Source organism: Pteropus medius, unplaced genomic scaffold (genome assembly GCF_902729225.1).
Source record: "Pteropus medius unplaced genomic scaffold, Ma_sr-lr_union100, whole genome shotgun sequence".
Taxonomy (NCBI): Eukaryota; Metazoa; Chordata; class Mammalia; order Chiroptera; family Pteropodidae; genus Pteropus; species Pteropus medius.
The window spans coordinates 1,745,639-1,760,717 of NW_024347793.1; the positions used below are offsets into that span (position 1 = coordinate 1,745,639).

The 15,079-nt window shown below is 56.7% G+C and overlaps 2 protein-coding genes across 2 annotated transcripts in view; both read right to left on the reverse strand.

The window, feature by feature from the left end:
• Window positions 1–514: 514 nt before the first annotated feature.
• On the reverse strand, window positions 515–10,860 carry LOC120615438 (uncharacterized). The gene is made up of 2 exons (XM_039878492.1): window positions 9,954–10,860; window positions 515–5,680 (listed from the first exon to the last, which is right to left on the reverse strand). Exon 2 carries the CDS (start codon window positions 3,274–3,276, stop codon window positions 2,317–2,319), a length of 960 nt encoding a protein of 319 aa, XP_039734426.1. The 5' UTR covers window positions 3,277–5,680; window positions 9,954–10,860; the 3' UTR covers window positions 515–2,316.
• Window positions 10,861–11,004: 144 nt separating this feature from the next.
• The window catches only part of MLLT1 (MLLT1 super elongation complex subunit), a 62,047-nt gene continuing 57,972 nt past the window's right edge, over window positions 11,005–15,079 (reverse strand). Inside the window, 4 exon segments of the mRNA XM_039878491.1 lie at window positions 11,005–13,683; window positions 13,936–14,007; window positions 14,169–14,240; window positions 14,437–14,536. Of these exon segments, the coding sequence (XP_039734425.1) occupies window positions 13,555–13,683; window positions 13,936–14,007; window positions 14,169–14,240; window positions 14,437–14,536 (373 nt within the window). The 3' untranslated portion in view covers window positions 11,005–13,554.

The window sequence follows — 15,079 nt, forward strand, 5'->3', positions numbered from 1 at the left end:
GGGGCGTTTGGGGCTGGGCGGCCGGTCTCTCGGGAGGCTGGAGGGAAGCTGTTGCTGGGCCTGGCTGCGGCCGAGGGGCCTCCGGGGTGACCGCTGGCGTAGTTCTTCGCTGCTGTCAGCAGGAAGCTTTCGTCCCTAGCCATGGGCCCGTCCAGCATGGCAGCTGGCTTCTCTCAAATGAGAGCACCAAGAGAAAGAAGGCAGAAGCCACACTCTCCTCTGGGCCTAGGGGTGCCGGATTTAGCAAATAAAAACATGAGACTCCCGGTGAAGTTTGGACTTCAGATAAACAACAGTTTTTTCTTAGTATAAATATATCCTTTGTAGTACTTGGGACATACTTATACTAAAAAAAAAAAAAAAAAATTTGTAATTCAGATTTACCCAGGAGTCTTGTCCTGGACCTGACACCCCCATCATGCTCTGTCCACCACACCTGACAGGCGTGTGGGTCGGCCTAGCTCAGGGCAGGAGAGGTGCTGGGCCAGCAAGGCCTCCCCGGGGCATCCTGGGGGCTGCTACGTGGCCACTGGTTGGGTTCAGGGCCCCAAGCGGCTTCCCGGATGATTTGGCATGTGTTGGGGGAACAGCACAGGACAGGAGACCCTTTGATGCGCTGGCTTTCTCCCCCGGCCTCGTAGAGTGACGGGGACAGATCTTATCCATAAGGCGACTGCGTCGGGGAGAGGGGTCCAGCACGAGCTGAACTTGGCTTCCATCCGGCAGAGGAGACCCGGGCGGGCGAGGGCATGGGAGGAGTCGGGGCTCCAGCAGTCCACGGGGTGGGGACGCGCAGAATCCGGGACGGGTTCCTTCAGGTAACTCGGCCGTGCGGGTTTGCAGGCGGGCGCTACACCTGCGACGAGGGGCTGCCACAGGTCGGGGTGAGGCCCGCTGCCGTGGGCCCCTCCTCCCACAGCGACCAAGGAGGGGCCGGCGACCTTCACGGACCTCGGCATTTCAGAGTGACAGCTCCCAGGCCCCCGAGGAGACAGTTCTGGGTGGTAGCTTTGCATCTCAGAGAGCAGGGAAAGGTTTATCATTGCACACTTTCTTAGATAACTGCCCTTGGGGCCTCGGGGCGTCTGCGCACCCCAGGTTCGGGCTGGAACACAGAGCAAGTCCTCCCGGCAGTACTGCGCTCTCTGGGGGGCGGCGGGTGGCAGGGAGGTGGTGGCAGTGGCTAGGGACGAGAGCATTTGCACTGACAGTCTGCGGTCCTAGCCCAAGGCCGAGGCCTCACTGAGAAGACGGCTCGGAGGAGCCCGAGCGGAGTTTGGCCAAGGAGAGTCTGGGTGGCCGTCCCAAGCGACTCAGCTTCAGGGAGGTGGAAGCACCTTTCAGCAGGACAGGATGAGGAGCCAACGACAAAGCACTTTCTCACTCACGGGGTCTCCTTGATCCCCAAATGTGGACAGGTGGGGCGGAAAAGGGGCAGGCAAGGGGGCTGAAGGAAGGAGAGGTGACCTGGCCACAGTTACAGCCACACTGGGCGCTGGCATTCAGTTTCCACTCCGCAGACCAACAATGCCTGCTGGGGAGCCTGTTCTCGTTTTGGTCGGTGTTGAGTGATCGCTGTCTGGGGTCACGGCAGGGAGCCAAGGTCAAAACTCCCTGCTGTGTGATCGGTGCTCCTGGAACAGACCGATCGAGGGTACATGGGGTTAGCCGAAGGGAACTCAGCCGGCAGAACAGGAGCATAAGGAAGCCTCTCGAACAGTTCTCCATCCATTTGTTGGGCTGTTCACTCATTAGTTCAGGGAGCATCTGACTTTGAACGTGGAGTTTGTGCTGTGCTGGAGGGTGCGCTTCTAGGCAGGCCTGGTCCCTGCCCTCCGAGGGCGGTGCTCAGCTCAGGCTGCCGTCACAGAACGGGCCTGAACCACGGAAATTCACCTCCTAGTCCCAGGGGCTGGAGGTCCGAGACCCAGGTGCCGCCGCTCGGTGCTGGGCGAAGGCCTCCTTCCTGGCTCGGAGGTGGCCGGCTCCCCCCTGTGCCCTCACACGGCAACGAAATAGAGCGAGCTCTCTGGTGTCTCTTCAAGGGCACCAATACCATCCTGAGGAACTTCACTGGAACCTACCCACTTCCAAACACCATCCCATTAAGGGTTAGGACTTCAACCTGGAAATTTGGGGTGACTCAATCCAGCCCATGTGGGGTGTGTCCTGGGTGATGGCGGGACCAGCTCCGAAGTCCCGCCCTGAGTCTCCAGACTTGGGGAGCCCTTCTAGGAACCCGAAGCTCCGAAGGCCGAGGCCCGGCCCCCCGTTTCCAGGCAAGAAGCAGGGCCCCCGCTCTTGCCTGTGGCATGTTCATTCTCTTTCTTGTCCAGATGCCTTCGGCAGCAATCGGTTCTGCCCAAAAGGTGTCTTGAGTTTATCTGTGGCTCGCCTTGTCCCTGTGCTTGTCTGTGGCCTCCTGGTGGCCAGGGGGGCTGAGTGTGCTGCGTCCATGTGCCCGAGCCTGGCTCTGAGTTGAGGTTGCCAGGCTCCCTCTCCCAGGGGATCCGCACCCTGCTTCCTTCTCCATCTGCCCCCTACTTTGGGTGCAGGGGATCCTAGGAGCTGAAAGGGAAGACACAGATCTGAACGCTTGTGTGGTGGGGACAGAGAGGCGGTGAGCGGGGTGTCCCCCCCCGCAGTGGGGCTGTCGTCCAGCCGAGTGGCCAGTGCCCCTCCCTGTCCACTGCCCCCAGCTGTGGGAAGCCTCTCCCTGGCACCTACACCAGGGTGCAGAAACAGGACAGTGGGGACATCCACATCTGGGGCCGGAACATCTTCATGGGGTACCTCAACGACGAGACCACCACCCGGGAGAAGATGGACTACCACGGCTGGATGCACACGGGGGACCTGGGCTTCCTGGACACTGAGGAGTTCCTCTACGTCGTGGGCAGCGTCAGGGGTGAGCGGGGCCGGGCCTCGAGCTGCTCTCTGCCTCTGGCCCCCACGGCTGCCGCGGGCATCGTGCAGCTTGGGCACCGCGCGGGGACGGAGGGCTGAGGTCCAGCTCAGAGGAAGGGGTGCCCTTTGCCTGGGCTGCATCGGGTGTCTCCGGGCAGCGAGGGGCAGCTGAGGGCTCCAGGCGCCCCCTCGTTCTGCCTTGGGACGGTATCCGAGGGCCCGCCCGAGGCTGCCACGAGAGCCGATGGGACAGCTTTTCAGAGATGCGACATAGCTCCCTGTTCCACATGCAGATGTCATCACCCTCAGTTCAGGCGAGAAGATCAACCCGAACCCCATCGAGGAGCGGGTGAAGAAGTATGTCCCCATCGTCCACTACGCCGTGCTGGTGGGCCAGGACGCCCCGTATCTGTGTGCCCTGCTCACGCTGAAGGTACCGTGGGGCTGTCCTTGAGCCACGTGGCAATCTGGGATGCCGGCTGGATGGGGGCTGCCATCCTTGTTTCAAGATGGGGAAACTGAGTCTGGGAGAGGAGCAATAGTCACTCAGTGCCAGCTCCCAGGGCACCAAGCCCAGGATTCTAGTCATTCCCTATTGTGGGGGGCTCCTGGTGACCCCAGAGAGACAGCAGATGGCTCCGAGTCTGGCCCTTCTGACCCCTAGGAGGCCAGGCAGCTCTGAGCAAGTCCTTCCTAGCCGAGCCCTTGTTTTTTCCTCTGGACAGTGGGGATGGGGACCCTAACCTCCCAGGGTCGAAGTGACAGTGACATGTGAGCCTCAAGGACAAATCCCCAGTATGGGGAGCTGGGCTTGGGGGCCACTAGCGGGTGTGGCGGCAGTTCAAGGGCTGCCTGACCCCTCATCCCTAAATGACAGTGTCAGGTCAACACGGACACAGGACAGCCTCGGGACATGCTGACCAGCGAGGCCATCGCCTTCTGCCGGCAGCTCAGAAGCCCGTCCACCAGGCTGTCAGACATCATTGACGATGGAGACCCAGTGGTCATGGAGTTCATCGGGCAGGGGATCGTCGCTGCCAACGCAGAGGCCGCCTCGGACAGTGCCAGGATCGCGAAGTGGGCCATCCTGGAGACGGACTTCTCCGTGGCTGGCGGGGAGCTGGGTGAGCGCGCGCGGCTGGGGAAGCGGTCCTGGCCCCAGAGACCGGGTCGGGCTCCCGCGGGGGGCTGGGCTCCCTGGCGTCCGCGTCTGTAACCAGTCCCTCCTCTGACGAGCCTCCCGCGCGGGCGCGGCCGCCGTCCGTGTGTGGCACGGACGTTCACAGGGCACTTGGGGACGGGCCCACTGCACCCCTTTTCCGGGCTCCTGAGTCAGGGCCTCCTGCGCCGGCACCACTTACCCCTCTGCGTCTCTGAACAAACCCGGCCACCAACGCCGCGTCCGGTCAGCGCTGCTGGGGACTCCTGGCAGGGGAGAGAGAAGGCCCTAGCTTGTCGACTCTGTCGCAGGGGCGACCACGAAGCTGAAGAGGGCCATAGTGGCCAAGATATACCAAGCCGAAATTGAGAGTTTTTACAAGGACGACAACTACTAGCAGCTGGGAAGAGCCCGTGGGCTCCCTCCTCGGGGCGCGCCGCAGCCCCCTGTCCTCGCCTGTCCTCTTTGACACCTACCCAGGAGCTGCTTTCTAGAGGAGGGAAATGGCTCCCAGTGAGAGGCCTAGGAAGCATTTTAAATTTAAATGTGAAAGATCAATAAAATGGTTTCACTAAAGCAGTGGTTCTTATCTGGGGTAACTGCCCCCCACGGGACACTGGCGATGTCTGGAGACATCTGGGGCTGTCACGACTGGGTGGTGGGTGCTACCCAATACCCCACAGTGCCCAGGAGGGGCCCCGTGGTGTCAACAGTGCGGGTGGGTGCCGAGCTCCACGCTGAGGGCTCTGGGAGAGACGCCAAGTGACGGGTGAAATTCGTGAGCTGCTTTTCCTCCGAGAAATATGCACATTCTTTAAGTGAGAGGCTGTGGGTGCACAGGCTTGGAATCCTCTCGGGAGACAGCTGTCCACAGTCACCCTGAGGTGCACCCAGGCAGCGGTCCCCAATCTTTGTGGCACCAGGGACTGGTGCTTCTATGAGAATCTAATGCCTGACGATCTGAGGCGGGGCTGAGGCGGTGATGTCGGCGCTGGGGAGCGGCTGCGAATGCAGATGGAGCTTCGCTCGCTGGCCTGCCACTCACCACCTGCTGTATGGCCCGGTTCCCAACAGGCCACAGACCAGAACCAGTCTGCAACTTGAGGGTTGAGGACCCAACCCCGCGCCCGAGGAAGGGAAGGGCTGAGACCTGCTCTTGTTTGTATATTGAGGGACCTGGGTTCAGGGAGTCACACATGGGCTGGACAGAACCGCCTGGGAGACCTAAACCACACGCTGCATGCAATCCAGAGAGGAGGTGAGAACAGCCCCCAAGGCCGTGGTGGACAGTGGGCCCCTTGGCTCAGGCAGGGGGCATGGCTGTAAGCAAGGCTCAGATGGGGCCTGAAGAGGCTGTCACAGCCTAGGACATCCTCAAGGAGACTCTCCCTCAAGGGTCAGGCACACAAACAAGAACCGTGAAGCATCGGGACGGCTGGCGGCAGGAGGGAGGCTGTATACGGACCTCACTCCCAAGGACACAGAGCTTGTTTCCTTGGAGAAACACCAGGAAGGCACATCTGAGAAACCAACGCGGAGAGCTGGCCGGATGGTTTGCAGCCTGAGTGGAAAAGAGCTTGGAAGCTGTCATTTCCGTCCTCGTGACCTGAAAAACTGCGAATCGACGACTCTTCTTAGACCTATCAGTAAATCGAGGTCACAGAGCAAACCCTTCCCCTCCTCGGCAGCAGGCGAGGCAGATGTGGAAAACCAAAGCTTCTGTGGAGCAGGGTCGCCCGCCGGAGCCAGCATCTGATGGTAGGTAAGGGCCTTTGCCTAACTAACAGCAGGAGACCAAGCGTGGATGAGATGGGGAGATAAAACTAAAGACCCAACCTTGGTGTGGGGTGGGAGGGGGCGGGGCCGGCCCAGCTCTGCCTCCGGGAGCCCCGCCAGGAGGCGGAGCCACCGCTGTGAAATGTCTCTGCATTCTGCTCCCCTTGACAAAGGCCTGCCCTCCAGGGCAGTTTCACCCTACCTGAGCTGGGGGAAGGGAAATACCTAACTCCAGCCCTGTCTATCCTTCCTCTCAGCTAAGATGGGGGGAAAAAAAAAAAAGAAAGCTGAAAGCACCTGTGAAGGTCACGATCCAAGGGCACAAGCTTAACAGGCCACAAGCATAGAACGCTTCCCTCCATCTGCATGTCACCATCACGTCAGTGGGGCTCCCGTGTAACAACAGGATTTCAGATGGAAAGAACTATGAGGCTCAGACCTGATTCTAAAAGGAGTCTCTGGGGACACCTGTGAGGGCAGGGGAGGCGAAAACAAGGACACCCGAAGAAATTTTAGCCTATGACTCCCCCAGCTACAACATGCAGTGAAACCCCTAACTCCTAGCCAGAGGAACGCAAGCCTGAAGGCCTATTTACCTCCGTTCCTTGTACCCAGCGCGCCGCTCCAGCTTCCAACAACTTACGACACATGCCAAAAGGCAGAAACTTTGTAATGATCAGGTCATGCACTTGAAACAACCATAATTAATATGCTACGAGCTCTACTGGACAAGGTGCAAGCACAGATGAGTATGCAGGGAGATGGAAGCTCAAGGAATCAAAAGGAGATGCTAGAAATCAAGAGCACTGGAACATAAGAAACTGATGGTCTCATCAGCAAACGGGACACAGCTGGAAACAATCAGGACACTTCGAGGCATGTCAGTAGAAACTTCTCAAACTGGAAAGCAGAGAAAAAAGAGAGAGAGACAGAAAGAAAGAGACAGACAGAGAGAGAGAGACAGAGAGAGAGAGACAGAGAGAGAGAGACAGAGAGAGAGAATGAATGAATGAATGAATGAATGAATGAATGAATGAATAGAATCAGAATATCCAAGAACTGTGGTACAATTACAAAAGGTATAACATACGCATAATGGGAGCTGGTTAGAGACCTGACAGGTGAATCCTGGAGGGTCTGGCCAACATCATAGGACGTCCAGGAGGAGGAGAGAAGAGGAAAGGGAGCATCTGGAGAGAGAATGGCTGGGAAGTCTCCAGGAGCCCAGCAAATGCCAGCGAGGATCTTTTCAAAAATTAGAATTAAAAATAGAATGTAAACATGAACTTCAGAACAGTAAGATAAAAATATCTTAAATTATGCTGATTAGGTTATATGGAAAAATAGACATGCAAGAATATCTGGGAAAATTCTAAAAAGAAAAAGAAAAAAAGAAAAAGAAGGAAGGAGGACTCGCCCTACCAGATAGCAAATAAATTATAGAGCAGCAGTAATGAATAGCTCAGTGATGGGGCATTATTAAACACGCAGAGAGACACCAGGAAAAAATGCAAATAAATGCAGAAACTGAATGATGCAATAAGGATGGTGTTTCAAATACGTAGAGGAAAGAGATTATTCAATAAATGGGGACGGATCGCCTGTGTTGCTATTGGGGAAATAGGGTTGTGGCCCTCACTCAAAGCAAGATAAGCCCCACATGGAACAAACTGAAAGCTGAGAAAGAAAGAAGGGATGGAGGGAGGGAGGGAGAAAAAGGGGGGAAATGATTAAATTCCGGGGAGAAACCATGAGGACTGTTTTTTCTTTTTTTTTAAATCATTCTAAACAAGGACTAAAACCCCAAAAACCATTTAAAGAAAAGCTTAACATAGATGTCTCCTAGAGCAAGGAAAACAAAAGAAAAAAATAAATGGGACTACATCCGACGAAGCAAGGAAACCATCGACAAAACAAAAAGACAACTGACTGAACGGGGTAAGACGTTCACCAGTGACACATTTGATAAGGGGTTAGTATCCAAAACATAGAAAGAAATACAACGTAATACCAAAAAGACAATCTGACTTAAAAATGGGCAGATGACCTGAACAGGCATTTCTCCAAAGAAGACATACAGATGACCAGTATGAAAAGGGGCTCAATCGATGATCATCGGAGAAATGCAAATTAAAACCACAATGAGATATCACCTCCCACCTGTCTGAATAACCAGCATCAATAAATCAAGGAATAACAAGTGCTGACAAGGATGTGGAGAAAGGGAACCCTCGTGCACTGTTGGTGGGATTGCAAATTGGTGCAGCCACTATGGAAAAGTTTGGAGGTTCCTCAAAAAATTAAGATGATGTGGTACTGACATCCAATGGAATATTACTCGGCCATAAAAAAGAATGGAATCTTACCATTCGTGACAACATGGATGGACCTAGAGGGTCTTATGCAAAGTGAAATAAGTCAGAGAGAGAAAGACCATATGGCTCACCTATATGTAGAATCTAAAAAACAAACAAACGAATGAACAAACACAACAGAAACAAACTCATAGATACAAACTGATTGTTGCCAGATGGGAGGGAATTGGAAGGATGGGTAAAAAAAGGTGAAGGGATTAAGAAGTACAAATTGGCAGTTGCAAAATAGTCACAGGATATAAAGTACAGCACAGGGAATATAGTCAATAATATTGTAATAACTACATATAGTGTCAGGTGGGTACTAGACTTTTCAGGGGGATCACTTCATAAGTTACATAAATGTCTAATCGCTATGCTGTGCACCTAAAATTCATATATAATATTGAATATCAACTACGATTGAAAATTTTTGATTGAAAAAATTTTTAATTAAAATTTTTTCATTAAAAAAAGAGTCAATAAAAATCTAAGACCTCAGCATGGGAGAAATGCCATAAACAAAAATTAAAGGCAAACTGGGGGAATATAATCCATTGCAAAGAGCTACATAAGTCTATAAGGAGCTCATAGAAATACAGACACACAAGCATACAAACACAAACACACGAACACCAAGAAACCCAGCAGAAAAAACAGGCAACTCCATTGCCGGAGCCACTGCTTATAGACCCATCCAGTTGCACACGTTCACATGTGTAGTTACAGGCAGTCACAGAAGTGAACGAGGGAAAATGGTCTAAATGTCATCCAGCAGGACTAGTTATGTAAGTTATGGTGCAGTTACTCAATACACGAATTCAGAATGAACTCTAAGACGTATTAAGAAAAAAAGTGTTACCGTTTGTGAAAAGAGCTATGTCTTGCTTGTGCACACAGGGCTCTCAGAGGACATGTAATAATAAGCTAGAGAAGAAAAAGAAGCAGGATGAGGGCCGCTGCTCGCAGCATGCATGCCCTGGGGACCTTCACACTTCCGCCTGCATCAGCAAAATAGAAATCTAAAATTTAAGATTTGAAAAAAAATTCTAGGCGAAAACATTTAAAAGGGACAGAGGTGCCATATTGATAAAAGAAAGAAGTCACCAAAACATATGAATGTGTTTCTAACCAAAAGACAAAAAGAAAATCTCTTAAAAGTACCAAGAGGAAGTAAAAACAGGAGCAGAGGTCAAAGAGATCTGAAGTTGGAAGGGGCCACAAGCCAAGGATTGCAGCAGCCTTTGGAAGCTCCGAAAGGCAAGGAAAGAAAATCTCCCTTTCAGCCTCCAGAAAAAACTCAGGCATCGCAACACCTTGATTTTAACTCCATGAAACTGATTTTTCAGGCCTCTGAGCCCCGGACTCTATGAAAACAAATTTGTGTTGTAAACAAACGAAAAGCACCGGAGACAAAAGACACATTATCCTCAAAGAGGCAACAATGAGACTTAACAGCTGACTTCTCAACAGGAACAATGGAAGCCAAAAGACAATGAAGTTTGGAAAGTAAATACCTGCCAGCCTAGAATGCTCTACCTAGCAAAAATATCCTTACAAAGATGAAGTTTTTCTGCAAGAGTAGCAGCTGAGAGAATTCATTACTGTAGCAAATGAAATGCTAATGAGAATTCTTCGGGCTCAAGGGAAATGATGACACAGGGAACCATGGAGCGAGAGATGGCAGTGATACGAGGGGCGATTATGTGGGTAAATACAAACAAATATGAACCGTCGAAAGCAACACCATCACATACCTGGGCTGGAGTCTCAGAAATGCACCTACCAGCTGTATCATCATAGGCAGGTCAACTCTTAAGAGGCGGTTTCTCCACGTCGATGGGGATTCTGACGGCAGTACCAACTTCAAGTGCTTGTGAAGCGTCGATAATTCTTAGCACCTGCAGCAAGCCCCGCTGCATTTTTCACACTCAAGTGATCCTTCCAGTGCATCGTGGGAGTCTGGGAACCACGAGGTCCATTCTAGACCCTCTTTCGCTCTGTTCCTACTTCAGGAGGTCAGATCAGAAACTGTCCCAAAAGGCCTGTAGAATCTCTCTCCAATAGGAAAGATACGGGTAGGAGAGGCCACAGCCTTGATGCTGGAAATGGAACTTCTGGCCACCAACTAGAAGGGAGGGACCGCTGAGTGCCCTGGCGTGGCCAGCGGTCCCCCGAGGTACTGGCCTCCATGTTGATCACAGAATTTCTGGCTCCTCTGGATGAGCTAGAGCCCACAGAGTAGAAAGGGCTGCTTCGATGGGGCCTGAGGGAGCTTTGTCCCCTTGGGGCTCGCTCAGCTCTACCACACTCGAGTCCAAAGCAAAACACACCTGAACTGGCAGATGGGCACCCCAGCTTCCAGCAGAGGATGTCTTTGCCCACATTTTTCTATGTCGCTTTCTATCATCCAGCCACCCACCCAACCCTCCCATCCTCCCATCGACCGACCCATCCATTCCTCCACCCACCAACCCGCCCGTCTTCTGAAGCCAGGCCTTTCAACCCAAACCTTGCTGTCGGCTTCCGAGGAAAGAACATCCCATCAAAAGCAAGACCTGAGACAGTCCTCCGTCTATCGGTCCTCTGGGATTTCTGGTGGCATCATCTCTATTCTCGCAGGACACCAACCTTGCTCACACTCCGTCCCGAGTCCTGCTGCCCTGCCCCGCTCCACCCCCCGAGCCTGGTCCTGACCCGGAAGCAATGAAACAGGGAGCAGGAACGAGGGGCGCCACGGTCCTTCGTGTTCCCCACCAACTCCACAGCAGGAGGAGCCAAGCGGACGCACGAGGCCCTACACGCAGGTCTGCTTTCCCATCTGACTTTATTTCACTTTTTTTCTATAAAATTCCTCCATAATTTCACAATTTAACAAAAAGTTTAAAATCCAGGACAGAAACAATCCTGTAACTTATTACAAACACGATTCTCCTTATTCCTTTTGCCCGGGAGTTGGTCTTGGGCCGGTGTGTCCTAGTTCCTAGTGAGACACATTCTTTGTAAAAACCCTTATGGGTAAGAAAGGTATTCGATACCTTTTGCTTTCAGGCGTCGGTTTACATTTTGTTCAGGAGATAGCAAGACACAGGGGTTCGCACTGGGGCAGGGGGCTTGCCGCTAAACGCGCGGCAATCACAAAGTGCCGGCCCCTTCCTATGGAAGCGTCCCCAGAGCCCTCGCGGGCCCAGCTGCCGGGCAGCTGGGGGTGGGGTAGGGGAGCAGCTGGGGGTGCTGCAGTCGGGGCCCTGGCTGCCTGGCACGTCCATCAGGCGGTCACAGGCCAGCACTTGGCCCAGAGCAGCTCCAGGGGACAGCACTGGAGGCCTTCTGGCCAGAGGAGGTAACTGAGAAATGGTCGGTGCTTCCTAAGGCCCTGGAAACAGCAGGAAGGGCCGCTTAGTGCTGCCATTATGAGCGGGCTGGAGGGCCTGGCTCCAAGGCGGCAGGCGCCCATGTCGCCATGTGGAGCCTGCGGTCCCTTCCGGGAGGTCCTGGTGGAGGAGGAAGGCCAGCATCCTGGAGCAGGGTCTCCTGCCTGTGACCCCGGCAGCCTCTGCACAGAGAGGGCCGGGCAGCCGCCGCTGCTGGAGCAGCCTGCTCAGGCCAGTTCCTTCCGTCCAATGTCTTGGAGATTTTCCAGAGAAGAAAGGTGCCCATTTCGGAGTATTGCTGGCCTGCCTGGGGAAGGGAACGGTGACAGCACAGCACCTGTCACCCAGGCCTGACCTCTTCCTGATACCTCGAAGCAGTGGGACCAGGAGAACCCGAGTGGGTGGCGAGGAGTCATGGTGCTTTCCGCTGACGGCTCTCGGGCCTCCCCCGAGACCGAGAGTGCTCCCAGGAAGGCCGGAGTTCGGGGCGCCTGGGAGACAGGGCTCCCCAGGGCGTGACAGACAGAATCAGAACAGGGGCACAGGAGTCGGGGACCACAGGGAAGGGGAGCGTGGTGCTCCCCATGCTGGAACTCTGGGACTGGGAGGCTGATTGACAGTGGGTTGAAGGGAGAGAGTGAGCCCACCTCTGGGCCCCCCGTCCTTTTTCCCACATCTCGTTCAGGGCAAAAGTCGGGGGTGGAGGCCCACAGGAGCCTTGAGTCGAGGTCTGGGGAAAGAGAGGCTGAGCCAACAGGTCCCCAGCGCCCAGCAGACCCACTGCAGGTGGGCCAGAGTGGGGAGGAACCGGCCCGGCCCTTGGAGAATCTGGGCTCGGGGGCTGTGAATGGCAGAAACGGGAGGGCCGGGCCCAAACCAGAGGAACAGCCGTGCCTGGAGGGCCCGCCGCCGGCAGGACTGGGCGTGAGGGACTGGCTCTGAGTCCTGACGCTCCTCGAAAGACTCCACACGCTATCCCGTCTTATTTGGCAAAAGCTCATTTTTTTTTCAACGTTCGAAGACTCGATCAACAGAAGGGAAGAAGAGGATCCTATGAAAGAGAGAGCGGCTGAGCCCCGGGACCCGTCGCAAGTGGCGGCCTGCAGTGGCTGGGGCCCAGGGACGGCTCCTGGAGACGGCCGCCAGTGCGACCGGGCGCGGGAGGGCTCACTGCCCCGTCGTCGTGTTCACAGGCCCCGGGCCGCGCCTTCCGAGTCCCCGGAGGACGGGTGTCCTCGTACCACCGAGGGAGGGGGTCCTCCCTGCACCTGGGGGAGGCCAGCTGGCGCTCCGGCTCGGCCTCCAGCCCGACAAGACCAGTGGAGACATCTTACCCTCAAAGTCCCGCCCTACTTGCCCCCCACCCCCCACGGGCACCGCTGCCCCGGCCACGGCTCTGGCACCCTCCGCGCACTCGCACACACGTGAGGACTGGACAGCGTGCGGCCCGGCAGTGAGAGCAGAGGGCTGCGCCCCGCTCACACGGAGGACGGGCCGGGGCCCCGCCTGGCGCAGCGGGCCCCTGAGGTCCTGGGTGCGGCAGGCGCGTCTGAACCGTTTGGGGGGCTGGAGGCGGTACCCCGGCTGCTCAGACGAGCCTGAGTAGTGACACCGTGACGCATGCCCCACCACGGAGCGAGGCTCCCACTGCCGGGCATACTCATTCCTCTACGAAAATGAGACCCAGCGCTGCCTTCGACGCAAGCCGCTTTCCAAGGGGGGCCCAGGTGACGGCCCCTGAGTGTTGGGGAGCAGCAGTAGCAGCGCTGGCCCAGCCCCCCTTGGCCCCAGGGCTCCCGGTGAGCTGGTGGGGAGGGCAGGCCAGGGAGCCAACGAGGAAAGTGCAGCTGGCCGTGTGGGCCAAGGACAGGGCGGTGACTAAGGCAGTGCTGCGGGCGGGCGAGTCGAGAGAGAGGAAGGCAGGCGGGGCCCAGGGGTGGCCTCCCGGGACCCCGGTGACAGGGGCCGGGCACCCGGCCCAGGGTCATGTGGCCACGGCCTCCAGGTAGCTCTGCAGCTTGCGCACGGTGGTCTCATCCAGGGAGAAGAGGTCGAAGTCAAAGGTGGTGTTGGTGACATTGAAGTGACCAGTCTCCTCGATCAAGTTCACGATCTGGAATGTGGTGGCAGAATGGCTTCAGGGGACAGGAGCTAGGGCTGGGGTGGCCCCACCCCTGACCAGCACCCCAAGGAGGAGGAGGAGGAGGAGGAGGAGGAGGAGGAGGCGGCGGCAGCTCCTTGGGGCTACAGTAAGGGATCCGGCAGCCTGCAGGCCTCATGGGCACGCCCTGCCCCAGGGACCCATCTGAGATCATCCGTGTCCTCGGCCAGGACCAAAGGGCCAGGGCAGCCGCCCTCCTGGTACCTGCTGCAGCACGTTGCGTTCCCGCAGAGCCATCAGCCTCCGGTGCAGCTCCACGAGTTCGTCCGTGTAGGCCTGCGGGCAGCACATGGCACTGAGTGGAAGGCCTCGGCCCATCTGAATGTCCGGCCTTGCCCACCTCGGCCGTGGCCCAGGACAGAGGAGGGCTCGGCACACCTGGGCTGGCCTGTCCCGTTCTGAAACCCTGGGTCCCGCCCACCGCACCTGAGCCCCACCTTGTCATAGGCGCCCCTCTTGAGGACCTTCTCCGGCTTGCTGCAGGGCTCCGGGCTCCTCCGGCCTGATGCCTGCAGGGCGAGTTGGGATCTGCGCTCAGCTCCTACCTGTGCCCCTCCCCAGCGCCCCGCAGGCTCTCCAACAGCCCTCATCTGGCCCCCAACGGCAAAGGAAGCCCATCCTGGGGAGCAGACAGACCTCAGGGGCCTGACGGAGACCTGCCCACCACGGAGACCTCCTCCCACAGGCTGCAGCTGCTGGGCTCACCTTGCTGCTGGGCGGGGGCGGCTTCTTGGGGGGCGGGGGCTCGCGGCTAGGCAGGCAGGAGTCGGCACTGTTGTCACTGTCGCTGTCACTGAAGCTCAGCCTGACAAGGGACACGGAGAACAAGGGACACGGTGAACGAGGGACACGGCCCCGTCAGGCGTTCGCCACCCTGCTGCACCGGGCCCCGAGCCTGACCACACGTGCCGAACGGCCAGCCCCTCCCTGTGAGCGACGCCTGAGCCCAACAGAGCTTGGGAGACCGGGCCCACTTAGCCCTGGGTGGCCACTGACACGCGAAACAGGAAATGGGCGTGCGGGCGACCCCAGAGTGGCAGGGCACCCTGGGGCTCCTGCCCCGCCGCCGGTCCGCCGAGGCTGGGCTCGGCTCCTTTCACGTGGTCCTGCAGGTGGGGCCGCCTTCAAGGTCCACTGAGGGGACGCGCGGGTCCCACCTCAGCTGGACGGCAGGCTCCCTCAGTGACAGCAGGGGCAGTCCCCGCTGGCAGGGCACTGGCCATGGTGTGTCTGGTGGCAGCTCAACCTCGAAGCTCCTGGGGCCTGCGCCTCCATTTCCTCGCCCACAAGATACGTCTCCGAGAGGAGCGTGCGGGGCAGGGGCTGGCTCACAGTGACGCATGGTCAC